The 27,440-nt window shown below is 44.8% G+C and overlaps 2 protein-coding genes across 4 annotated transcripts in view; both read right to left on the bottom strand.

The window, feature by feature from the left end:
- The window catches only part of LOC144690403 (putative pleckstrin homology domain-containing family N member 1), a 46,948-nt gene extending 43,868 nt beyond the window's left edge, over positions 1 to 3,080 (bottom strand). For all 3 annotated transcript variants that reach the window (XM_078557876.1, XM_078557878.1, XM_078557877.1), the window contains exon 1: positions 2,669 to 3,080. In XM_078557876.1, the coding sequence (XP_078414002.1) occupies positions 2,669 to 2,754 (86 nt within the window). In that variant the 5' untranslated portion in view covers positions 2,755 to 3,080. The remainder of the gene's footprint in view (positions 1 to 2,668) is intronic.
- A 9,839-nt stretch (positions 3,081 to 12,919) lies between these two features.
- LOC144691134 (protein polyglycylase TTLL10-like) overlaps positions 12,920 to 27,440 on the bottom strand; it is a 53,509-nt gene continuing 38,988 nt past the window's right edge. The window contains exons 7-10 of the mRNA XM_078559201.1: positions 24,676 to 24,816; positions 22,929 to 23,045; positions 13,890 to 13,983; positions 12,920 to 13,756 (exon numbers count right to left, since the gene is read on the bottom strand). Coding sequence (XP_078415327.1) covers positions 13,227 to 13,756; positions 13,890 to 13,983; positions 22,929 to 23,045; positions 24,676 to 24,816 — 882 coding nt within the window. The 3' untranslated portion in view covers positions 12,920 to 13,226. The remainder of the gene's footprint in view (positions 13,757 to 13,889; positions 13,984 to 22,928; positions 23,046 to 24,675; positions 24,817 to 27,440) is intronic.

The raw sequence follows: 27,440 nt of genomic DNA, 5'->3' as shown, positions 1-27,440 counted from the left end.
GCTTATCCAAGTGCCCTGCTATAACTTCTTTAATCATAGCTTCTAACATTTCCCCTATGAAGGATGTTATGCTAACTGGCTTGTAGTTTCCCGCTTTCTGTCTCCCTCCCTTTATGAATAATGGAGTTATATGTGCTACCTTCCAATCTAATGGGACCTTCCCTAAATCTAAGGAGTTCTGGAAAATTAAAGCCAATGCATCAACTATCTCACTAGCCACTTCTTTTAAGGCCCTAGGATGAAGTCCATCAGGACTCGGGCTTTTGTCAGCCCACAGCTCCAACAATTTGCTCAATACCACTTCTCTGGTGACTGTAATTTTCCTGACTTCCTTCCTCACTTCCATTTCCTGGTTTATAGCTGTTTCTGGAAGGTTACTTGTATCCTCTATGGTGAAAACAGATGCAAAATACCTGTTCAATTCATCCGCCATCTCCTCGTTTTCCATTATCAATTCTCCAGACTCACTTTCTATGAGCTGAATTTTCTGGCTGAGGCACGGGTGGCGGAACCCTCACGACAGCGCTTAAAAAGTCACGCGCTGACGTCGCGCGAGCGTCCTGACGTCAGCGCGCGGCATTACGATATTTAGGTGGGCAGGCACGCTATGCGGTGTGACGCACGCCCGCCATTAATTAGAGGCCTTGTTAAGGCCCTTAACTCGGCAATTGACGTCAATTTTGAGGAGCCCATGTGAACTTCGGCTCGGCACGCGGGCCCAACGGGCAGGCGAGTAAGTGATTTTTTAACAAACCTCATCCACTGGTGGGATGAGGTTTCATGTCGGGTTTAACACCGTTTAATAAAGTTGTTGTGCACTTTATTAACATGTCCCATCTCGTGTGACATTGTCACATGAGGGGGACATGTTAATGATTTTTTTATTTTTCTATTTTTAAACTTTGAAAACCTTTCAGCGATCTCCCTGAGGCACCACTTAGCCTCAGAGAGATGTGCGCTCTTTCGCACGCATGTGTGAAAGAGCGCACTCTCGCATTTGGGGAATCCACCCACCCCCCCCCCTTCCCCGCCTCGGTCTGCACAGGAAGCGCATAGTGCTTCACATCGGGCATCACGCTGGGCGGGCCTTAATTGGCCCGCCCACTTAAAATGACAGCGGGGCCCGTTTCAGTGGAGGCGATCGGCTGCCTGCCCGCCGCCGAGTCAGTCAGGCCCGCCTGCCCGTCAAGGGCAAAATTCAGCCCTATAAGACCAATGCTCACTTTGTTAACTCTTTTTAAAAAAATATTTATAAAAACTCTTACTAAATATTTTTATATTTCTGGCTAGCTTTCTCTCTCACTCTAATTTTTCCCTCCTTATTAGTCTTTTGGTCATTCTTTGCTGTTCTTTATATTCTGTGCAATCTTCTGGCCTTCCATCTCTCTTTGCACAATTATATTATTTTTCTTTAAATTTAATACTAACTTTAACCTTTCTGGTTAACCACGGATGTTCTGTCTATCCCTTGGACTTTTCTTACTCATTGGAATGTACCTATTCTGTGCATTCTGAAATATCCCCTTAAATATCAGCCACTGCATCTCTATTGACCTATCCCTTAACCTAATTTGCCAATTCACTTTAGCTAGCTCAGCTTTCATGCCCTCATAATTGCCCTTATTTAAACTTAGTCTCAGACCCACTTCTCTCTCCCTCAAACTGAATGTAAAATTCAATCATGTTATGATTGCTGCTGCCTAGGGGAGATCATTAATTACTCCCATCTCATTGCACAATACCAGGTCAAACAAAGCCTGCACTCTGGTTGGCTCCAGAACATGCTATTCTAAGAAACTATCCCAAAAACATTCAATGTACTCTGCATCTAGGCCATCTTTGCCCATCTGACTTTTCCAGTCTATATGTAAATTAAAATCTCTCATGATTATCGCTGTGCCTTTCTGACTAGCTCCAATTATTTCTTACTTTATGCTCAACCCTACCATGCAGTTACTGTTAGAAGGCCTGTACACAACTCCCACGAGTGACTTCTTGTCTTTACCATTTCTTATCTCTGCCCAAACCGTTTACACATCCTGGTTTCCTGAACTTAAGTCATCCCTCCCTATTGTGCTAATACCATCATTAACTAAAAGAGCCATCCCTCCACCTTTTCCTCACTTCCTGTCTTTCCTAAACATCCTGTACCCTTCAATATTCAGGTCCAAACCCATGATCTCCTGCAGCCATGTCTGCGTAATGGTTATCAAATCGTAATTATTTATTTCTATGCGCGCTGTCAGTTCATTTGTTTTGTTTCGAATGCTATGTCCATTCAGATACAGAGCTTTTAGTTTTATCCTTTTATTCTTTTTATAACCTCTAGTTTCATCTGTTGATTTACTGTTAGATTTGTGCTCTCCTGTCACGGTCTGTTTTTCATTTCCCGTAATAATACCTTTTTCTTTCCTCTCTGCTTGTCTCTGCTCTTTGATTTACTACATCTTCCCAAATTTGATCCCTTGTCCCCACTATTTAGTTTAAAACCCTCTCTACTTCCCTAGTTTGTAATAAGAATGTTTAGGGTTTTGGTCTAAATAGCTGGACCACTCAGGATGTTCTATTCATTCCTTAATAAACCACACATCATTTCCAAGCTCACAGTTACAGAATCACAGAATCACAATGGCTGGTAGTTGATCAGTGAAAGAGTCCTAGCACATACCTGGCGCTTGGTATTTGTACCAAGTCCTCATGTTCTTGCTCATTGGCTGCTCTGCAACATCGAGGGGTAGCGATCATGCAGCCCATATTGTAAACCACATGCGCTTGGAAAGCATAAAGTTTAAGCCCACTCACTAGGTAGGCAAGTTAACTTACACACATCATAAATTTTCCACATAAACATCTTGCTTCACATAGTACGTCACTGAAGAAAATCAGGAAATATACTTTGCGAAGTTATAAGCAACCAAAATATTTTTTAAACAACCAAGTTTCTTTTCCTTGTCGTTTCCTTGGTTGAAAAGGTAGTGATCAGTCCAAACTTAACAATATTACTAACTATCATCTAACCCAAGGGGTTTGTGGTGGATAGTTAACAAACTGCACTGCTTCCTGTCTGTGTAAATCTCAAGTTCTCCTTACGTCTTCAGTTTCCTGTAGAATCCGCGAAGCAACAACTGTTGTTACTTTCTCAAGCCTGGTGCATGTACTCAGATCAGTGTTAAGCTGACCAAAGGTCTTTTGTAATTCTCTATTTGTTCATGTCGCATCAAACTCAGACAGGATAAAAGAAAGACTTGCATTCTTTCATGCCCTTACGATATCCTAAAGCGCTTTACAGCCAATTAAGTACTTTTGAAGTATAGTCACTGTTTTATATATATATATTATTATATATATATATATATAATATATATATGCGTATATGTATAAACCCAGCATCCAAATTGCACATAGCACGGTCCCATAAACTGCAATGGGTCAAAGACCAGATCATCTGTTTTAGTGCAGCGATATCAACTACCCAGGACATCAGAAAGAAAGAAAGGGCTCGGCACGATGCTGAACTCTTCTCCCGTCACCTTCATCTCCGTGCTCACTTCTTTGGGCAGGAGTCCTCTCCCCGTTCAACGGATCCTTTTACCCACCTCCAATATTCTCCCTCCATCTGGACCCCTCTCTCTGGATTCTTACCTTCTCTTGATCTTTTCATTGAGAACTGTCGGCGTGACATCAGTCGTCTCAATTTCTCTGCTCCTCTCACCCACTCTAACCTGTCTCTCTCTGAACTTGCTGCACTCCGTTCTCTCAGGTCCAACCCTGACATTGTCATCAAACCTGCTGACAAGGGTGGTGCTGTTGTTTTCTGGCGCACTGACCTCTACCTCGCAGAGGCTGAGCGTCAACTCGCAGACACTTCCTCCTACCTCCCCCTGGACCATGACCCCACCACTGAACATCAAGCCATTGTTTCCAGGACTGTTACTGACCTCATCTCCTCTGGAGATCTTCCTTCCACAGCTTCCAACCTCATAATCTCACAACCTCAGACGGCCCGCTTCTACCTCCAACCCAAAATCCACAAACAGGACTGTCCCGCAGACCGATCGTGTCAGCCTGTTCCTGCCCCACAGAACTCATTTCTTGCTATCTTGACTCCATTCTCTCTCCCCTTGTCCAGTCCCTTCCCACCTACATCCGTGATTCCTCTGACACCCTACATCATATCAACAATTTCCAGTTCCCTGGCCCCAACTGCCTCCAAACATCCAATCCCGCTTCACCTCCATCCACCACTGGGATGGTCTGATCGCTCTCCATCTCTTCCTTGAACAGAGGCCCGAACAATCCCCATCCACCACTACTCTCCTCCGTCTGGCTGAACTTGTTCTCTCACTGAACAATTTCTCCTTAAACTCCTCTCACTTCCTCCAAATAAAAGGTGTGGCTATGGGTACCTGCATGGGCCCCAGTTATGCCTGTCTCTTTATGGGGTATGTGGAACATTCCTTGTTCCAGTCCTACTCCGTCCCCCTCCTACAACTCTTTCTCCGGTACATCAATGATTGATTCGGTGCTGCTTCATGCCCTCTTCCGGACCTGGAAAAATTTATTAATTTTGCTTCCAATTTCCACCCCTCCATCATTTTCACATGGTCCATCTCTGACACTTCCCTTCCCTTCCTTGACCTCTCTGTCTCAATTTCTGGTGATAGACTGTCCACCAATATTCATTACAAGCCTACCGACGCTCACAGCTACCTCGACTACAGCTCCTCACACCCCGCTTCCTGTAAGGAGTCCATCCCATTCTCTCAGTTTCTTCGCCTCCGTCGCATCTGTTCTGATGATGCCACTTTCAAAAACAGTTCCTCTGACATGTCTCCCTTCTTCCTTAACCGAGGTTTTCCACCCACGGTGGTTGACAATCCCCTCAAACGTGTCCGGCCCATCTCCCGCGCATCCGCCCTCACACTTTCCTCTCCCTCCCAGAACCATGATAGGGTCCCCCTTGTCCTCACTTATCACCCCACCAGCCTCCGCATTCAAAGGATCATCCTCCGCCATTTCCGCCAACTCCAGCATGACGCCACCACCAAACACATCTTCCCTTCACCCCTCCCCCTGGCAGCATTCCGCAGGGATTGTTCCCTCCGGGACACCCTGGTCCACTCCTCCATCACCCCCTACTCCTCAACCCCTTCCCACAGCACCTTCCCATGCAACCACAGAAGGTGCAACACCTGCCCCTTTACTTCCCCTCTCCTCACCGTCCAAGGGCCCAAACACTCCTTTCAAGTGAAGCAGCATTTCACTTGCACTTCCCTCAATTTAGTCTACTGCATTCGCTGCTCCCAATGCGGTTTCCTCTACACTGGAGAGACCAAACACAGACTGGGTGACCGCTTTGTCACCCAAAGCATGAGCCAGACCTCCCTGTTGCTTGCCATTTCAACACTCCACCGTGCTCTCATGCCCACATGTCCGTCCTTGGCCTGCTGCATTGTTCCAGTGAAGCTCAACGCAAACTGGAGGAACAGCACCTCATCTTCCGACTAGGCACTTTACAGTCTTCCGGACTGAATATTGAGTACAACAATTTTAGATCATGAACTCTTTCCTCCATCCCCGCCCCCTTTCCGATCCCCCTTTTTTCCAATAATTTATATAGATTTTTCTTTTCCCACCTATTTCCATTATTTTTAAATGTATTTCCATCCATTGTTTTATCTTTGCCTTTTAGCCTATTTCGATCCCTTCCCCCCACCCCATCCCCACTAGGGCTATCTGTACCTTTATTATCACATTCCTTAGATAATATCACCAGCTTCAACTCCTCTTTGTCCTTTTGTCTATGACATCTTTTGGTTATCTCCACGTATCACTGGCCCTCTATCCAGCTCTACTTGTCCCATCCCCCCTTAAACCAGCTTATATTTCACCTCTTTTCTATTTTTCCTTAGTTCTGTTGAACAGTCATACGGACTCGAAATGTGAACTGTGTTCCTCTCCGCAGATGCTGTCAGACCTGCTGAGTTTTTCCAGGTATTTTTGTTTTTGTATCAGAAAGAACCCAATGCTCTTTGAAATAGCGCCATGGCATCTTTTACATCCACCAGAGTGGGCAGATAGGGACTTGGTTTAATGCCTCATCTGAAGTACAGCAATTCCAACAGTGCGGTACACCCTCAGTGCCACATTTGAGTATCAGATTGGCTTATGTGCTCAGCTCACTGGTGTGCACATTGAACCCATGATGCTCTGACTCAGAGGTGCTTTTGGAAAAGGCAAGGTTTATTTTACAAGATATATTCCAATGAATCATCTATAAATATCATCATTTCAGTAAGAATTTTGTGGTGACCACAGCAGGGAAGTGTAAGATCCCATGGCACTACTCGAAGAAGAACACAGGTTTCCCCTTAAAACCTAGTCAATGTTGATCCTTCAATCCATACCCCAATAATTAACAAATTGTCTGGTCATTATCTCAATGCTGTTTGTGAGAACTTGCAGTTTGCAAATTGCCTAATGCTTTGGCTACAATTCAAAAATATTTCATTGGCTTTAAAGCACTTTAGAATGTTCCGAGATTGTGAAAGGCGTTATATAAATGCAAGGCTTCTGTCTTTCTTTGCCTTGCGGGAAGAGGGTCACAGCATTCCGGAGATTAACTCTCTGGAGAGACATTGGTTGAGATTGTGACTATTGGCAGGAAGTTAGAGAAGACTCTGACATTGCTTCAGTTCGTACCTCATGGATTGACTGACGTCAACAGTTTATCGAATGAGGCATGAGGTGGTGGGGGAAGGGAGGTTCCCATCAATTGTTGCAACTATCCCAAAGATAAATATTTTGATGCTTGGGCCACCATGATGGGGGAACTTTGAAATTGCATTTCAAATTTCTCAATCCTGTTGCAATTTCCAAATGCTTTGATACCAAGAGGAAATGTCATCACACTGAAACTCTGAGTGTATAAAACTACCTTAATATACTTATGACATTTTCTAAACTGTTGCCTTCATTCCACTTATGCTGAGAACAATGGTCAAAATGAGAAAGTATCTTTAATGGATACCAAAAACCTTTTGTATAGTTTGTCATTTTAAAACTGGGTGTTAACTCATGAATTCTCTATTTTCTTATTTCCTCTTCTGAATGTTTCAGCTGTGGCTCAGTGGGTAGCTACTCTCATCTCTAAGTCAGGTTGTGGACTCAACCCTCAGCCCAGACAATTCAAGTGGCTGAAAAAAATCTAGTACCTTACTTAAGCAGAGGAGCTGTATTTCAGATAAGATATTAAACTGAGACCCTGTTTCCCCATTCAGGTGGACAAAAAAGGTCCCATGGCATTATTTCAAGGAAGAACAGTTGAGTTCACCCCGTGTTCTGCCTGATATTTTCCCCCCAGCCAATGTCAAGAAAACGAGGAGACAGTGACATAGTTGTAATGTCACTGGACTAGTAATCCAGGAGTCCAGGAGTTTTTCCAGGTATTTTTGTTTGTGTTCTAGATTTCCAGCATCCGCTGTATTTTGCTTTTATTTTAGTCCAGGATGGGAGACACGGGTTCCAATCCCACCACGGCAGCTGGTGGAATTTAAATTAAATTCATAAATATGGAACAAAGCCAGTCTCTGGTGACCATGACAACTACCATCGATTGCTTGTACAACCCCACCTGGGTCACTAATGTCCTTTAGTAAGGGAAATCTGCCAGCCTTACCCAATCTGGCCTACATCTGACTCCAGACCCAAAGCAAAGTGGTTGACTCTTAACTGCCCTCTCTGTTGGCCTAGCAAGCCACTCAGTTCAAGAGCAACTACAGATGGGCAACCAGTGCTGGCCTGGCCAGTGACGCTCACATCCCGTGAAAGAATAAAGAAAACAGATTGTCTGGTAGCCATCACACTCTTTGTGGGAACTTGCTGTGTGTATATTGGCTGCCAAAATTCCTACAATACAGCAGTATCCATTAAAACTATCATTGGCTAAAGTCCTTTAAAGGTACTTAACAAACACTGCATCGCCTGCCGATGTAAGATGGCCGCGCCAGACGGCCACCGCTACCTGTTTGTGCATGCGCAGAAAACCAATTACGTCTCTCCGCCGCGGCCAGCCCCAGCCTGCCGACACCCCTCTGCGCTTGCGTCAATGACGTCAATACGTACATCCGCCGTTACGTCAGTCTGCCCTCGTGCGGTCCTCCTCAGGGACGCAGTGAAACTCGTGGAAACCACATTATTTTAACAGTACTGTACATGCATTTTGAAACTGGAGACAGTTCATATGCAAGAAAAGTTACATATTTAATGAAACAGCTTGCAATCTGAGACTTTTCTCCCAATAGCCTGTTTAATTCACTGCTATCCCACCGAGGGTTAAAAATGTGACGCAGCCAGTTGGTTGAATACGTTGCATATGGTTAAGTTTAGGCATTTTCTCCATCTAGTGGATTTGGAACTGTTGTGTTAACTTTGTGGAGCCATCAAGGAAGCCCCAAGGACAAATAAAAGGACTCCGCCGCCTAAAAGAGGGCTGTGATGATTTGAGCAGCGCCATCTTTAGTCCTGGCCGTTCGCTCGCAATGACATCACGAAGTAGCACTTGAACTGCGCATGCACAGCGTTGGCAGCAAACACAGAGCTTCATAAATGGCGGTCTTTCTACTTCTGTGTTGACATGGGGGACAAGGTGAGAGCAATGGCCTTTAATCAAACTTTTCGCTATCATGAGAAGTGGGCATTAGCAGAAATTTGGTTTAAAAACGTTTAACAGTGAGGAGGAGAAGCAAGCAGAGAAAGGAAGGGAAACGACTGGATACCAAGAAGGCCATTGCTGGAAGTTTGAATAGAAAGTTGCCCATACCCAAAAAGTGCAGTGTCTTCATGAGACCACTGCTCCAGTTCTTCTAATGAATCTCCAAATCCTATGCCCTGAGTTCGAACCTAAACCCACTGATCACCGCTTTTATTTTGTTGGATGGGTTGGACCACCCTGTGAATGGAAAGCAAATTAATTGACAGCAATATTGTTCTTTGAGTTAAAGATTCCCAAAATAGGCATGACTTGCATTGAGCTAACTGCCTGACGGTTTGGTCTTTTGACTGACTTAGTTATAATTACTTAGTTATAATTTTAGTGCAACTAAATTAAGATGTTAACAAAAAGCTAAAAGCTACTGCGGATGCTGGAAATCCAAAACAAAACAAAAACAGAATTACCTGGAAAAACTCAGCAAGTCTGGCAGCATCGGCGGAGAAGAAATCAGTTAACGTTTATCGAAACGTTAACTGATTTCTTCTCCGCCGATGCTGCCAGACTTGCTGAGTTTTTCCAGGTAATTCTGTTTTTGTTAAATTAAGATGTTACTTATTCTTAACTTTCCTTCTTTGGGGCGTTTGTCCTGTGGAAAGGGATATCTTCCATCTCAGCGTCAGCATCAGGTATGCCCAACATATGGGAAACACAGAAGCAGATTAAGGTTCACTTTTACTATATTGCAACAAAGTGTTCTAGCTTCAATCTCAGAAGATCACCCCTCTGAAACCTTTCCATTTCTCCATTCTGTGGTCTCTTGGATTGAGTTTGTCAAATTAGCATAGTTTTATGTTGTGACCCATAATTAAGCATAGCCTGGATGGAGACTGCCTAAGCTCAGTTTCAGAGGTCCCTTACAGCTAAGAGACAGAAGAAACTTTCATTTCACTAGCCTGGGCTGGATTGAACACAGCAAAAGGCCAGTGTCTAACTCACTGCATCATCCTAATTTTCAGTTTTGCCTTGGACCTGTGTACAGTGATCAATAAGTTTATTCTTCTTAACTGATCTTCAAAATCTGTGCAACTAAACAAAATGCTGATTACTCTTGGCTAAGTTGCTTCTTTAGATAGGAATAAAATGGAATATGGTGTTTAAAGTTTCAATGGAGCATAGCCTACCTCTTGAATTGATTCTAATTAGGGATTTCAAAACACTCTCATTGCAGACACACCAATTACCCTAGCTACCCAGCTCTGAAGAGCCATATGAAATTGAAACATTAGCACTGTTTCTCTCTTCACAGATGCTGTCAGACCTGAGTTTTTCCAACATTTTCTTTATTTCAGATTTCCAGCATCCACTGTATTTTGCTTTCACCAATTACCTGAACTTTCTAACTCTGATTGGAGATTTTCCTGGAGGTATCATCACATGTCCTCCTGCTTCCACCCACCCCACCCTATCCTACCCTACCCTACCGGTCACCCAACATGTCCATACTCAGGATTTATCACCTTTCCCAGCCAATTGAATAGACTCTTCATTGGATGATTACTGACTGACAGGCAAACGATCCTTTTTTCATCCATATCTCATAGTTTGTAGCTGGTAAACAAAAACACTAAAAGTTTTTTTTTAAAAGCTGCTATTTTTTTAAATAGCCCACCTGTGATTTTTTATCTCCAGGTTGCTCACCGCAGTGTCCAGGAGATTTAATTCCTGGAGACTCCAGGGCAATCCTCCGGATCCTCCACTTTTCAAATAGCAATTTAGAGGGCAAATATGCCGAATTGCCTCTGTATGCCTCGGACGTTCAGGATTCCAATACAAAACCAATGAGTGGTGTGGGTTTGAGTGTAATGTGGGGCCTGCTCCTCTGTCTTCTGCATGATGGTGTATCAATGCAATCACACAGGCAAATGGCACCAACACTACAGTTTTATCTCCACCTGTGAATGCCACAAAAAGACTGCATTTATATAGTGCCTTTCATGACCACAACACGTCCCAAAGGTACAGCCGGTGAAGTACTTTTGAAGTGTAGTCACTATTGTAATGTAGGGAACACTGCAACCAATTTGCACATAGCAAGCTCCCACAAACAGCAATGCGATAAGGACCAGATCATCTGTTTTTGTGATATTGATTGAGGGATAAATATTGGCTGGGAATAATTACCCTGCACTTCTCTAATATGGTGCCAGGAGATCTTTTACATCCACCTGAGAAAGCAGGCAGGGCCATGGTTTAACATCTTGCCTGATATGCAGCGCACACTCAGTACTGTACTGGAGTGTCAAATTTGATTTTTCAATTGACCTCCAACCTCAACTGCTTTTGGAAGGAAGGAGAGTTCCAGATTTTCACTACCTTTGTGTGAAGAAGTGCTTCCTGACCTCTGAACAGCCAGGCTCTAATTTAAGGTTATGCACCCTTGTTCTGAAGTCCCTCACCAGACAAAATAATTTATCTCTATCCAACCTATCAACTCATTCAATGATCTTAAACACCTAAATTATATCACCCTTAAACTTTTCCATTCAAGGAAATACAAGTCTTAATATGTGCAACTTAATTTAACCTTTTAGCCCTGGTGTCATTCTGGTGAATCTGTACTGCAAATGCATCCAAAACATCCTTCCTGTGGTACTGTGATGAATATCTAGTTCATGGTTCATGTTAATATTTTAGAGGTAATGTTTAGTTCTGGGTAGTTTAACTGTAGAAAATGAATGTTTTTAAACTAATTTAGATAGCAGTCTGTGAAAGAGTTGGAAGTGTGCTGGTAATTCGATGTGGGAGTGTAGCTTTGTGAATCCCATGGAACTCAATCTCAGGAGAAGGGATTGAACCATTGGGAGATGAGCAGTCGAGGCAGTCTGAGTTGGAGTGGTTTTTGAGGCAATTTAGAGGCTAGATTTTCTAAAGTGAAGAGTTGAAATCCCTCTGAGGGAGACAGAGTTTTATCGAGATTTTGTGACTCAGTGGTTATTGACATCTGGATGGGTTGCTGAGAAATCCATTTGATCTGTCTTGGTCGCATCTGCCATTTAATGTGCAGTGTGGTGTGTTCAATTTAATTCATATTTACTTCATGTTAATTCTGAATGTTAGAGTATAAGATAGATATTGGAGAGTGTTTTACTTTTCTGACTTTTTATAGTAAACTTAATTTTCTTTGTTTAAAACCATGGAATCTTGTGGCTTTACTCTCCTAGTGGGTAGCTGGGATTTCAGACTTTGGACAAAAGGTTATTGGTCCCTAACCGGATCATAACTGTACATAATACTCCAGGGGTACAGTAACATTGTGGTTGTATTACTGGGCAAGTAATCCAGAGGCCTGTAATGTTCCAGAGACATAAATTCAGATCCCACCCCAGCAGCTGGTGAATTTATATTCAGTTAATGAATCTGGGATAAAAAGCTAGTGTCAGCAATGGTGACCATGAAACTGATTGTTATAAAAACCATCTGGTTCATTCATGTCCTTCGGTGGAAGGAAATCTGCCATCCTTACCTGGTCTGACCCAGATGTGAATCCAAACCCACAGCAATGTTGTTGACTGTTAACTTCCATCAGAAATGGCTTGGCAAACCTTTCAGTTGTTAAGAAGACAGCTCACCACCACCTTCCCAAGGGCAATTAGGTACAGGCAATAAATGCTGACCTTGCCGATGACACCCACATCCCATGGATGAATAACCAGGTTTGACTAGGGCTTTATGTAACTGAAACATAACTTTCTCCCTTTATATTCCTAGAGACATTTAATTATTTTTTTGTAACTGTTCACTAGCTTTTAGCAAATTCTGTACTTGGATCCCTAAATATCTCTGCTGCTGCAGGGTTCCTAGCTTCTCAACATTTATAAAATACTCTGATCAATTTGTATTTGATCCAAAGTGGATAGCATCACTTCTCCATACTGAACTCCATCTGCCACAGTTTTGACCACTTGGTCTATCACTATGCCTTTGCAATTTCTGCTCCCATCAACACCACTTTGCAATGTAACAGTGTTGTCAATTAGTTATTCTATAAAATGATACTGTACTTTTAAGGAATAAAGTCATATATTGGGAATGCTAAAATCTTGTGTAATAATTCAGATTTTTTTTGCAACTGAACTGCATAACCACTGCTGTAAAATAAGAAAAAATATTTTGTACTGATATGAGAGTGTACAGAAGACTACATGTAACTGGGACAGATTTTAATTTGACAAACTGAATGAACAGACAGAATGCTATCAGATGTTTCTCTTCGTCCATCCACAACTGCATTGTGAACACTGCAGTTTTACTACAGCTGAACAATTTGTTCATCTTGCAGTGAAGCATGGAATCTGTCAGCATGGACCTCCATTTGCCTCACTGGAGTTGACTTGCCTCCTGACATAAAGGTAGCTGGCTAGATATCATTTTGCTGTAATGTTCCCTTCATTTCATTCCAGATGTTTTTGACGAGCTATACTTGGTGTAGCACAATTGGAAGGAAGCAGGTGCTCTACTTAGAGAGTAGACTACTTTCCAAGCTCTTACTTTGTTGACGAATTACAGCAAACCTCTTGTTGAGTCCAGACACAAATGGTGTAGCCATCATCAGTGGTTTGGAAACATTGGTTTGCAGTTGACTCCATCCTTCCAAAGAGGCAGGCTGATTACTTGAGAAGGGGTTGGTTTTAGCTTTGGACTCTGCACAGTACAAGCTCCGTATCTGGGCGATGACTGGTAGCTGACCATGGGTTAGCAATGAAACAGCTTTCTGAAAGGGTTTCATTTCGTCAGCCACTTCATCTGAGAGTGATCTAATTGCTGATGGTTTTCTCAAGGACTTTCTTACTGGGTGTTTCAAAGTACGTGGACACAGCTGGGAAGGTTGCTTAACAATTGTTGGAGATGTCCCTCCAACTCTTATTGGTCTTGGAATCTGGTCCTGACGGCAATCGTTGTATATTAGGACGAACTCTTTCAGTGACTGAAGTGGTAAAGCATAAGCTCCTTTACTACGTTTTTTGAATATCTCAATTACCACATCTAAGAATAGAGAGAAAAAAAATGTTGAATGCACACCTATTTGTTCACTTATGAAATATTTTATCACTTGAAAATTATCAGCGGTTTCTGTTAATCATCTTCTCTAACTACTTGACTGAAACGATCATCTTACCAAGAGCTTCATACACTAATTGAGGGATGATTGCTTTGAGAGCTGAGCAATGTCTATGTAAAGAGGGATTGGCATTCATCTCAAGTAACCAGACCTGCAAACAGATCAAACACACAACTGTTAATCCATGGGTACACTGGTCATCCTGATCTCAGGACATAGAAATACTTCAAATGGCGGTGAATACTGTAGCTCCCTTAGGTGCTATTACTCTATCTCTGGAACTTTGGTTGAAATCCGGTGTTGGGATAAAAGTGTTATCTGTCTTCTGACTGTAGTGACAGTTTGTGAAATGATCTAGTTCTCTGTGAATGTGGCCCTTTTGCCTGAATTGAGAACTGAATTAGTAACATCATTCAATGGGATTGAACTGGATTACTGCCTAGACCCTTAGCCCTAGAATTCCCTCCCTAAACTCCTCCAGCTCATTACTTTGCTTTCTTCATTTAAGACTTTCCTTAAAACCTATCTCTTGGACCAATTATCTGCCCTACTATCTCCTTACATGGCTCAGTGTCATTTTGTTTTATAATGCTTCTGAGAAAGTCTTGGGATGTTTTATTGTGTTAAAGTTGTTATTGTTGGATTGTTGCTCTTGGATTAGGAAAAATGTCACACTACGTGCAGTAGTGAGGGCTATTGGAGCAGCATAGGAGAGCTTTAATCTGCATCTAACTGTATTAAGCCTTGACTGGACCTGCTTCCTGTTATTGCAAGGCACAAGTAACAGAATGGATGGCAAATTAGGTTTGGCAAATAGCAGCAAGTGGTGTTCCACAAGGATTGGTGCAGGGACCAATGTTGTTCGTCGTTTACATAAACAATTTTGACTCAGGAATCAGAAGCACAATTTCAAAATTTGCAGATAACACCAAATTAGGGGGAAAAGTTAATACAGAAGAGGACTGGAACAAAGTATAGGAAGGTGTGAATAAATTTGATGGATGGGTATTGTACTTGCCAAATGAACCTCAGTATGGATAAGTGTGAGATAATACAGTTTGGTAGAAAGAATGAGGAGGCCAAATACTCCTTGGAAATTAAGTGTCTACATGAGGAAGAGGAGCAGAGAGATCTGAGGGACAGATAAACAGATCACTAAATATAGTGACACAGGTTAATAAGACCTTAAAAAAGCAAGCAAAACCCTAGTGTTCATTTCTAGAGAAATAGAATTGAAAGTAGAGAAGTTATGTTAAGCTTGTATAGAATCCTGGTTAGACTCCACTTGGCATATTGTGAACAATTCTGGTCTCTATATTATAAAAAGGAGAGAGGCACTGGAATTGGTAAAAAAAAGAATTTTTTTATTCATTCATGGGATGTGGATGTTGCTGGTTAGGCCAACATTTACTGCCCATCCCTAATTGCCCTTGAGAAGATGGTGGTGAGCTGCCTTCTTCAACTGCTGCACCATGTAGCAGAGGTACACCCACAGTGCTGTTAGGGAGGGAATTCCAGGATTTTGACCCAGTGACAATGAAGGAATGGCGATGCATTTCTAAGTCAGGATGGTGAGTGGCTTGGAGGGGAACTTCCAGGCGGTGGTGGTGTTCCCATGTGTCTGCTGCCCTTGTCCTTCTAGATGGTAGAGATCATGGGTTTGGAAGATGCTGTCTAAGGAGGCTTGGTGAGTTCCTGCAGTGCATCTTGTAGATGGTACGGCTGCCACTGTGCTTCAGTGGTGGAGGGAGTGAATGTTTGTGGATGAGGTGCCAATCAAGCCGGATGCTTTGACCTGGCTGGTATCAAGCTTCCTGAGTGTTGTTGGAGGTGCACTCATCTAGGCAAGTGGAGAGTATTCCATCATACTTCTGACTTGTGCCTTCCGCCAAGCTTTGGGGAATCAGGAAGTGAGTTACTCACTGCAGGATTCCTAGCCTCTGACCCGCTCTTGTAGCCACAGTATTTATATGACTAGTTCGGTTCAGTTTCTGGTCAATGCCAGAGATTTACCAGAATGATACAAGAACTGAGAAGTGGTACCTATAAGGAAACATTGAACAGGCTCTTTTTCCAGAAAAGAGAAGACAGGTATGGCCTGATTGAAGATTAGAAGTTTATGAAAGGATTTTATAGGATACACATAGAGATGTTTCAACTTCCAGGAGACATCAGAATCGGGGGCCATAAATATAAGATAGTTACTGATATATCCAAGAGGGAATTCAAGAGAAATTTCTTAACCAGAGAGTTGTTAGCATGTGGAACTCAATACCACAAGGAGTAGAGGTGAATAGCATTGATGTATACAAGGGGAAGCACATGAGTCATAAAGGAATAGAAGGATATGTTCTTGGGATTAAATTAAGTAAGCTAAGAAAAGGTTTGTGTGGAGCATAAACACCAGCGAGGACCTGATGGACTGCCTAGTGGTTTCTGTGCTATAAATACTTTGTAATGCTCATCTGAATTGGACAGGTAGAGGTGATACTATGAACACCAGAGTCACCAGAGAGAAATCAGTATCACATGTGCCCCCTTTGGAAAAGCATCATTATCAATAACCTAAACAAGGTCCAATCAAGTAAACTAATAGAAGCTTAATGTAAATGTTAAGTTGATTGCTTATATAATGAACGTCCTTGTGGTGCCCACTGGTCACAGAAGGCCTTGAACATGCCAGCAGGCACTGCCTGTTCCAGTTTCAGGTTTTTCATGCCTCTAGTGCACCCCAAAGCACTTCATATGCAATGGAGTGCTTTTGAAATGTAGGCTGGAATTGGTGTCAGGCACCTTGACAGACGGGGGCGGGGACAATATGGCGAGAAGGCCAAAAATCGGTTTTACCGCGTTGTGAAACCAGTTTGCGATCGTCCGCTCCATCTATCAATTGTGGGCCACGTTTCCTGTCACCGCACGTTGGGAACGTCATTTTAATATATTTGCATCTAATTATAAGCCCTGCTTTCCGGAATCATCCCCCCACATCATATTTACAGCCCACATTCATGTGACTTCAGAGCGGCGTGCTTCACGACTGCCTTGAAAAGGCATGCACCTGGTAACCTGAACTTCGAGGGAACTCGGAGGTGAGTGCACACAATCGTGTGCAGCGCTCGCGAGCATCACCTGTAGGACATCAGGGAAGAAGTGCCGCGCATTCGTTGGGGAGCACAGGCAAGTCGCTTTTTCCCAGCTGGCTTTCAGTGCACTGCCAGGGCAAGGGTTCCAGTGCGGGTCAAGTCGGGTGGGGGTCTGGGGGTCAAGGCAGGACAGACTGAAGGAAATACTCAAGCACATGCCGGGTGTGGGGTCATGAGGGAAGCGGCCATGCACTTGGAAAAGTTTGTCAAAAGTGAGCATTTTTCTTCAGCTGAGACTGTTCAGCAGCAGCTGCATTGACAGGCTTGGAATCGGGCCTCTGAAGCTTTTCTGCCCACTCAAGCAATGCAAGAGCATGAAAGTGCCACAAATAGTCCAGAACTTTTCACCCCTTGGGCACAGACTGCAAATGAATGTGTGTTTTGGGGCAGCAGAGCAATTGACCGACTGGGCAAGTTGTAGAATCCCCTTGTGAAAGGTGGACATGATGCAGTCACTGGTGGAGGCCTCACAGCCCCTCGCAATGTCCTTATTAAGGTTTGGACCAGTATCCATCATGGTTCAAGCTAACAGCGCAGCCTTGCAGGCGGGTTAGGAGAATGACTGTGACTGAGCTGAGAGCACAGCATGCTCTCAGCTCAGTCACAGTCATTCTCCTAACCCGCCTGCTGGCTGAAGCTAACACCAATCAGTCAAGTGAAGTGGGGCGGGAATGGGTGGGGTTTCGGACAGCCAATGAGCGCACTACACACTGGCCATCCAAGTGGTGGCCAGCACTCTTTTGAATGGGTGAAGGAGCCTTCAGACTTAACCAGCAGAGGTTCTTAGTATACCTATGCTAACCCTTGCATCTCTCTCTTTGAACATCAGGATCATGGAGGCTGGTGATTTAGTGGTATGCCTCATGGCTTACAGGGAGCAGAGAAGAAGATAGAGTGAGTGGCCTGGCTCAACAAGGGGATGAAGGGGCGGCAGGGCCTGCTGTGCACGCAGCTGAAGATCCACAGCGAGCTGTCGCTAATAGGCGCATTGCTAGACTGAGTGTCTATAGTCGGCGCTTGTCATTCCTGCAGATGACTGAGAACCAGTGGTGCCAAAGGCTGCGCATATTAGGGAAATGGTCGGTCACATATGCTACCTGCTGCAAGCTTCCACACACAAATGTATCCAGGAGGTCACGGATGCCATCTTTGCGAAGGCACAGAATTTTGTGCATTTTGCCAGGATCAGGAAAGCCAGGAAGCAAGAGCGCTGGGATTTGTGCAGAACTCTGATTTTCCAAAGGTGCAGGGTGCAAGTGCACTCACGTGGCACTTAGATCTCTGTGGCAGCAAGCAGTCAACTACGTCACCTGCAAGGGCTTCCACTCACTGAATGTTCAGCTGGTGTGCAACCACGACAAACGCATCCTACAGGTCTGCGCACGATTCCCAGGGAGCGTCCACGACTCCTACGTCCTTAGCAGGTCTCAGATCCCTGACATCTTCCAGGGTCCAGAGAGGCTGCAGGATTGGATCATCAAAGACAAGGGCTACCCACAGAGGACGTGGCTGATGACACCCATGCGCCGGCCTCGGGCTGCAGCGGAGCAACGGTATAACGAAGCTCTTGCCGCGAACTGGACTTTGGTGGAGCAAGGGAGAAGCATTTTGTAAAATGAGGTTCTGGTGTCTCGACAGGTCCTGTGGAGCACTGCAAAACAGTCCCCAGAGGGTGTCCGCGCATCATGGTCACTTGCTGCATGCTCCACAACCTGGCGCTGCAACGGGGGCAGGCTGGCCGAGGAGGAGATGGAAGACCTGGCCGCCAACAAATAAGAGGCCTATTAAGGCCCTTTATCAATTAATTAAAAGCAATTTTTTGCTGCCCGTCCAACGTTACGGTTCACAGGCGGGCGAATCGACTAGGCGGCCTTTGGATTTCTTGAGGAAATCTCATCCAAGGCCGGGATGAGGTTTCCAATATTAATTTTTTAAAAATTAAAAATGGGCAGAATTTTTATAATTATACGTTTAGGTGAGTGAATCCGATGCGTGGACATTTTTTTCTGCATTTTAAAATCTCTATTTGATGGGTATGAACTCTTCAGCTCCCTGAGGCAGCTCTCTGCCTTCAGGGAGCTTTCATTGCACGCTCGCCCGCGCCTGCGCTGACTTCAGCGCTCGCCCACCTCCCGCCTCCACCCCAGCAGTGCTGAGCCTTTCAGCGTGCCTTTCACACTCGCTGCCCGTTAATTGGGCAGCCTGAGTGAAATCACGGTTGGGGGCCGATCGCGGGCGGCAGGCCGTTTCCTGCCACCCTGACGACCTCAAAATTCTGTCCATGGAGACGCAGTGGGGGCCATAAAAGTCATTAGATTCCAGGGGGATGATGATGATGATGATGATGATAACATTCAGTGAGGATACTCCATAGATCTTCACATAGCTTCTGTGAATGTCTGACTCCTGTTTGGTTGAGGGCAGCTCACTTGCGTTCTGCAATCAGGGTCATATCATGAAGACGCAGCCATGAAACTTTAAATGCACCTGATCCTTTGTCAGCCTTCAGCACCTGACCCCTTCAGGAGCACAGCATCACTGGTCACAGACACTGAAGAGATGGGGCCAGCTCCACCTCAAAGATGCTGAGATCACAGAGAGAATGACAGAACTCTGTGACTCCTGCCCACGACATTCTGACAGCAATGACAAGCACCATCGAGGTGCAGGCATCAGTAATGTGTCCAGGGAGTGTGAATCCGGACCATCACTTTGGTCTGAAGGCTGCACGCTGCACAGGGAAGTGTCCCTGGACTGAGACACCTGTCTTTATCTTATGTAGGAACCAAGGTTTCATATCTGAGCGACATGAATACTGCTTATCAGAACAAGGAGCCATAGGCAAGGAGACATTCTAATAGTGAACGTTATGTACAAGTGATTAACATCCATGCTCAGGCTAAAGGTCTCCAGTCATGGCTGAGTGATTAAGGCGATGGATTAGAACTCCACAGGGATCTGCCCACACAGGTTCGCATCCTGCCGATTGTGCTGCTCAGTGTTCCTTCCTTTACACCCGGTGCGGAAGGGGGTCGGGAAGAAGGAGGACCTCCTCGTGAACCTGCTCCTGGGCCTGGCCAAATTGGCCATTAACAGATCCAGGCAGCGGGCGATCGAGGGGGGAGTCCCGCCCGATTGTTTGTCCCTCTTCCGCGGCTACGTTCGCGGCCGGGTGTCCCTGGAGAGGGAGCACGCGGTGTCTGCCGGTACTCTCGAGGCCTTCTGTGCCCGGTGGGCACCGCGGGGACTGGGGTGTTTTATTAACCCCTTTAATCACATTTTGGTTTAATGTTTTTAAGTTTCCTTTAAACTTTTTCCTTGACCTGACTTAGGGGCTGTGCTTGATTTATCCCTTATTTTGTTAATTTAGTTTAATTGTTTTAACTCGAAAAGAGTTACATCTTCTTAACCTTCCTAACTCTGCTGCTATGTCTTGGTGCTTCCCGGACATCCTGCTGACTGCTATGCCCTGTCTGTAATGACCTTGGCAGGTGTCCTCTGGAGGGTCGAGACCTGGAGGGCCCCGGCCTGCTTTTGGGATTGTTCTGTGTGGTAGTGGCGCCTTCCTCGCCCTGTGGAGCTGGAGCTGCTGGGGCTACGGGAAGTGGGGATTCTGATGGGCTGGATACTCCCGGAGTCACCTGGCTGGATGGCCTCGTGGTGTGCACCTGCTGATCCTCCTCCGTATGGGTGTCTGAGGGCCCCTGGTTGACTCCTTGAGAAGAGGAAGCTGGAGTGAGATTGAGCGGCCCCCCTCACGTTCACACTGTTGGAGGCCAGCAATGACGTCAGCGATGGAATTCAGCCCGCGCAACAGTGCGAGAGTGTTGGCCTGGACCAAGGTCTCCATGGCGGCCGCCATCCTACCAATGTTGACCTTGGTGCATTGGCATTCTGGCACTATCATCTCAGACTGAAGGCGGATGGACTGCTCCATTGTGCCTTGCAATCTGAGGAGTGCAGCGGACATCCCTTCCTGATGTTCCCGAGCTTGCCTTTGCAGCTCCAGCAACTGAGATATGACCAAGTCCAGAGGCTCCTCATCTGACTTGAACTCAACAGATTTCTGGCCTCCAGCATTCCTCTGAGTGCTGGAAACCTGGGAAGTCTCCGCTGCCACTTGCTGTGGATCCGACAGTGGGATGTGCTCACAGATTGTGACCCTGAGGCTACTCTAGAACTAGGTCCCACCAAGGACCTAGTGGTGATGGAGGCTGTGGGTGAGCACTGTGATGGGTCTTCAATTAAGTTGTCATCAGATTCTTCTTCTGAGCTGTCTTCAGGGCTTCAGTCGAGGACCTGGCTCATGGACCCACTTGGCTCTTTCCCTGATGTGCCTGCGAAAGCAAGGGGAGATAATTAGTGTGCGGCAGGGGACTGCGGAAATGGGGAGCTCACTCACAGCATGGTTCTCTGATGGATGTTGCACTGCTGGATCCTCACTTGGTTGAGCACCGCTGACCTCACTGTCAGCACAGGAATGGTCCAGATTGTCACCGGCCAGCTGGATGACTCTATTTTCAAAGTCTGTGAGGTCCTTGATGTCAGGCGTTCCTCCTCTACTCTGCGACCTCTCCTTTTTGTTATGTGCCAGCTTGTCCTGCATGAATACAGGTGGAGAGAGTGTAAGCAGGATGCCTGCCAGTTAAGCAGGATGCCTGGCATGTGTGGGTGGTGAATGGTGCCATGGATGGGATGAGGATATGATCCGCAGGGCAGGTGAAGGTGTGTGTGTGAGAGTGCGAATGGTGATGTTTTCTTGAACTGGCAGTGAATGAGATCCTTGTGGACGTGTGATGGGTTTGAGAGTGTGTGAGTTGAGAGTGATGAGAAGAGTGACTTACCCTGGCGGAACGGAGGAGATCATTCATCCTGTTTCAGCACTGGGTGGCAGTCCTCTTTTGTAGGGCGTTGGTGCTGACCACCCCAGCCACTGCCTCCCATGCTGGATTGGTGAGCTTACTTGTTGGTCTTCTCCCAGAGTGAGAGTACAGGCCTTCACAGCAGGCCTCCACTGTGCCCAGTAGGTGCCCGAGGGAGGTGTCGCTAAATATGGAGGCAGCGTGTTTCCTCCCTTTGGCAGCCATGACTTTGGAGCAGTTTCCGAACCCTTAGAGCGTTGTAGCTCCGTGCAAAGGCGCCCTTGACGGCCTAAGGTGACGGTGGGGAGAGTGAATCAGAGGCTGCCCGCCAGCGATCTGGTGTGTTTCCTGTGAATGCATTGTTAATGAGGGGGGACGTGCTGAGAAGGGACTGATAAAGTGCAAAAACCAGCCATTGTAGCTGGCAGGTAAGACGTCCTTTTTCCCACCCACTACTGCACTTTTGTGAAAATCTGGGACAATTCCACCTGTAGTTGCTGTTATAATGTAGGAAACATAACAGTCAGTTTGCACACAGCAAGGTCCCTCGCACAGCAATGAAATAAATGTCCCAAATCGTATGTTTTTTAAGTGTTGATTGAGGGATAAATGTTGATCAGAACACCGCAGAGAACTCCCTTGCTCTTTTTGAATAGTACCATAAAATCTTTTACATCTACTTGAGAGGGCAGCAGGGTCCTCAGTTTAACATCTCATCCAAAAGATGACACCTTCAACAGTGCAGAGCTCCCTCAGTACAGCACAGAGAGGCCGGCTTAGACTTTGCTACCAAAGTCTCTGGAATTGGGTTTTAACATCTCAACCTCTGAAACAGAGATGAAATTGCCACTGCAGAGACAGAACCTTATTTACAATTCATAGGATTTAGCCCTGGGATTTCCCTTCCCCTTAACACACTATATAATTACATCACCATAATATTCATGTCTCTAATATTAGGGAAATCATCTTATGAGCTGGTTTTGATGGGCATTTTGTGACCCCCCCTAGGTTATATAATCACATATATATCCGTGTACACTGATACTTAACAATCATCCATAGCAGGAGAAAATAAAAATTACAATCACCTTGAAATTTTGATCAATAATAAAGTCACAGCCCAAGAGGTCAAAGTAGCCCAGTTTAGAATCCAGTTTGCTCTTGGCAGTATTGAAGCATATTGTCATGATCTCCTGCATTCTCCTCTGCAAGAAAATATTAAAAGTTCTCAGTCACATTCATTAATCAGTGTATCAGTTCTGACAAAAGGTCAAGCCCCAAAACGTTGACTCTTGTTTCTTTTTCTCTACAAATGCTGCCTGAGTTGGTGGGTGTCTTCCAGCATGTTATTATTAATGTAACAATTCCAACCACTCCGCTTAATTGTTTTACTAAAAGAAATGTATGTATGACAAAATTGTTCGAGGGCTTAGTTTGGTATCTGTTTATTAGCACTACATCTAAACAGGTTACAGAGTAGGCACCTAGGTAGCACCAAGTAGCTCCGAGGCATGATTCCATTCTCTCTGTTGAGAGTCTAACATATGACTGACTGGTGTCAGTGGTACATTGTCATCTACATCGTACATTAGCATATCCCATCTGCTAACCCTTTACACTACAAGCAAGGTTAAAAAAATCTGTTAATTGGTCAGATCTGTTTAATCTGTATCCCATCCTCTGATTCCATCTCTCTTCCTGGAAACAACCTAAGTTTGAACAAGTATTATAAATTGACTATTTTCAAACTTGGTGTCATATCTGACACAGAGATGAGCTTCTGTCCACATATTCATGCCATCAGTAACACTAGCTATTCTCACCTCTGAAAGATCGCCCTACTCCACTCTTGCCTGCTGCTGAAATCCTACTCCAGGCCTCTGTTACCTCCAGACTTGCCTATTTCTACACACACCTGGCTGTGTACACTCGGTAAACTTGAGGTCATCCAAAACTCTGCTGATCACGTCCTACCTCGCAACACGTCCCATCACCCTTGTGCTCACTGACCTACGTTGGTTCTTGATTAAGCAAAGCCTTGATTTTAAAATTCCCATCCTTATTTTCAAATCTCCCCCTGGCCTCACCCCTCTCTATCGCTGTAATCTGCTCCAGCCCTACAACTCTTAAAATGTCTGTAATCCACCAATTCTGAGCATCCTTGATTTGGATCATTCCACCAATAGTGGCTGTGCCTTCACCTGCCTGGATTCTGGAATTCCTTTCCTTATTTTTTTCTGCCTCTCTATCTCTCTCTTCTTCTTTAAGGCACTTCATAAAAGCTACCTTTATGACCACGTTTCTCAGTCATTTGCCCATATATCTCCTTATGTGACTTGGTGTCACATTTAGTCTGATAATGCTCCTATGAAGAGCATTGGGGTGTATGTTAAAGATGCTACATAAATACAAGTTGTTGAAGGCCTTGTTAGTAAATTAGGACCTTATAACACCACAGTAAAGTTGTTGTGGGATTGTATAGTTTTACTCGATGACTATTTTTATTTGTGAATCAAAACTGTTTTATTGTTGATCTATAGTTCAGTACAAATACCAGTTTCCACTCTTCCCTCTGGATCCTCTCCTCAGGAACAGCCTTGAAAGGATGAATGGCCTATTTCCTTATATTCAACTGTGTGCACGTTTAATTAATGTCTAATCATTGTCGTGATTTAGAAACATGTTTCTCTAAGCCGATACACTTGGTATTCAAACTGCTACTATGGCGACGCATGCCATCTCTAATCAGTAGGCCTGAGTACCTAACTTCTCTGATGGTGACATGACTGAGTCCCGTTAATTAGAGCCTGCGTGAAAACTAGAGCACAAACTTACTGCAAAAACAGTGAAGACCCAGTCCTTTGGAAGATGCCTTTCTTTCATATACTTCTTATTAATATAGTCATTCAATTGTTCCATGGACCAGATTGTTTCCTCCTTCATTTCATTGTACAGGGGGTTCTTTCTCTGCATGAACTATGGATAAGAAAGCGCAAAGTTGCAAATAATGGAATAAAACTCTATTTTATAAGAGGTGAGGTGAAGTTACATCACACTTCTGAAATCAGTACACATGTAAGAGGAACTTTAAATATAAAGGGCCAAAAAATTCACAGGAACTCCGGTAGATACGAGGCACAAACAGAATTAGCAAACCATGCAAGTTCAGGAGGAACGGGAAAATGGCGGGTCAGCACTCAATTGCCCAGCGGTGTCCAATCTGCACAGAGGCCTGGGCCATGCAAAACACCTGTCTGCCTTCAACATGGAACCTGGCATCAGGAGATGTACCAAGGGGATGGGATATTCCCACCCAGAATTTTCTCTGCCCTAGGGATAGACATTGGTATGCCTTATGCCCAATTTGTGAGTGTCAAATGCATGCATAGCAAACCAATTTAGCAGTGCGATGGTCTACACTCAGCCTAATTTCAACCCAATGGACTCAGTTCCACCCAGCAAAGAGGATGCTGGAATGAGCCTGGCCTACTGCTCAATGGACTGATAGATAGGGAGTCCACTCTGGTCTCGGGTTAGCAACCTGGTCCAGTGGTTGGATTGTTCTTTTTGTAAAAAAAAATTTACTATAGGCCTCCCAATTGCCGGCGGGAGATTGAGGAACAGTTATGTAGGCAGATTTTGGAAAGATGTAAAAGCAATAGGGTTGTTGTGGTGGGTGATTTTAACTTTCCCTATATTGACTGGGAATCACTTAGTGCTAGGGGTTTGGATGGTGCAGAATTTGTAAGGTGCAGGAGGGCTTCCTGAGACAATATGTAGATAGTCCAACTAGGGAAGGGTCAATACTGGACCTGGTATTAGGGAATGAACCCGGCCAGGTGGTCGAAGTTTCAGTAGGAGAGCATTTCGGGAAAAGTGACCATAATTCAGTAAGTTTCAAGGTACTGGTGGATAAGGATAACAGGAGTCCTCGGGTTAAGGTGCTTAATTGGGGAAGGCTAATTATAACAATATTAGGCAGGAACTGAGGAATCTAGATTGGAGGCGGATGTTTGAGGGCAAATCAAAAACTGACATGCCGGGGGCTTTCAAATATCAGTTGATAAGCAGTAAGGCCTTTGACAAGGTCCCTCATGGCAGACTGGTACAGAAGGTAAAGTCGCACAGGATCAGAGGTGAGCTGGCAAGATGGATACAGAATTGGCTTGGTCATAGAAGACAGAGGGTAGCAGTGGAAGGGTGCTTTTCTGAATGGAGAGCTGTGACTAGTGGTGTTCCGCAGGGATCAGTGCTGGGACCTTTGCTATTTGTAGTATACGTAAATGATTTGGAGGAAAATGTAACTGGGCTAATTAGTAAGTTTGTAGACAACACTAAGGTTGGAGGATTTGCAGATAGTGAAGAGGACTGTCAAAGGATACAACGGGATATAGATCGTTTGGAGACTTGAGCGGAGAAATGGCAGATGGAGTTTAATCCGGACAAATGCGAGGTAATGCATTTTGGAAGGTCTAATACAGGTAGGAATTATACAGTAAATGGCAGAACCCTTAAGTGCATCAACGGGCAGAGGGATCTGGGCGTACAGGTCCACAGGTCACTGAAAGTGGCAACGTAGGTGGATAAGGTAGTCAGGAAGGCATATGGCATGCTTGCCTTCATTGGCAGGGGTATTGAGTATAAAAGCTGGGAAGTCATGCTGCAGCTGTATAGAACCTTGGTTAGGCCACACTTGGAATATTGCATGCAATTCTGGTCGCCACATTACCAGAAGGATATGGAGGCGTTGTAGAGGGTGCAGAGGAGGTTTACCAGGATGCTGCCTGGTCTGGAGGTTATTAGCTATGAGGAAAGGTTGGAGAAACTTGGATTGTTCTCACTAGAGCGACGGAGATTGAGGGGCGACTTGATAGAAGTTTACAAAATTACGAGTGGCATGGACAGAGTAGATAGTCAGAAGCTTTTTCCCAGGGTGGAAGAGTCAATTACTAGGGGACATAGATTTACGGTGAGAGGAGAAAACTTTAGAGGAGATGTGCGGGGCAAGTTTTTTTACGCAGAGGGTAGTGAGTGTCTGGAATTCGCTGCCAGAGGAGGTGGTGGAAGCAGGTATGGTAGTGGAGTTTAAGAGGCAGCTTGACAAATACATGAATAGGACGGGAATAGAGGGATACAGACCCCGGAAGTGCAAAATGTTTTAGTTTGACGGGCAATATGATCGGCGCAGGCTTGGAGGGCCGAAGGGCCTGTTCCTGTGCTGTACTTTTCTTTGTTCTTTAATGGAGGCCAAATTCTTTGCTTGCCTGACCTTCTGGATAGAGCTTGCTAGTAGCCCTCTAACATCACATTTCTGCACTCATGCCTCTAGTAGCTGCCTAAGGCATGCCGGTGCTCAAAGTGTTACTATGGCAACACATGCCATTTATAATCAGTCGGCCTATATACCAATGCTGGTAACATGACTGAGTGAGTCTGTTATAATTATAGCCTGGATGAAAACTTAATGCAATAATGGTGAAGACCTATTCCTTTGAGCATTGCTTTGCAGTGCGTGTGGCAGCTAAAGAAATATAAACCATTTGGTTCAAATACCACAGCAGATAGAAATAGTGTCAGGAATTTTGCTTTCAATAATACTC

This window comes from Cetorhinus maximus, chromosome 15, assembly GCF_964194155.1.
Source record: "Cetorhinus maximus chromosome 15, sCetMax3.hap1.1, whole genome shotgun sequence".
In the NCBI taxonomy this organism is placed as follows: domain Eukaryota; kingdom Metazoa; phylum Chordata; class Chondrichthyes; order Lamniformes; family Cetorhinidae; genus Cetorhinus; species Cetorhinus maximus.
Note: the sequence above shows the minus strand (reverse complement) of the source record. Positions and strands in the feature narration are given on the sequence as shown.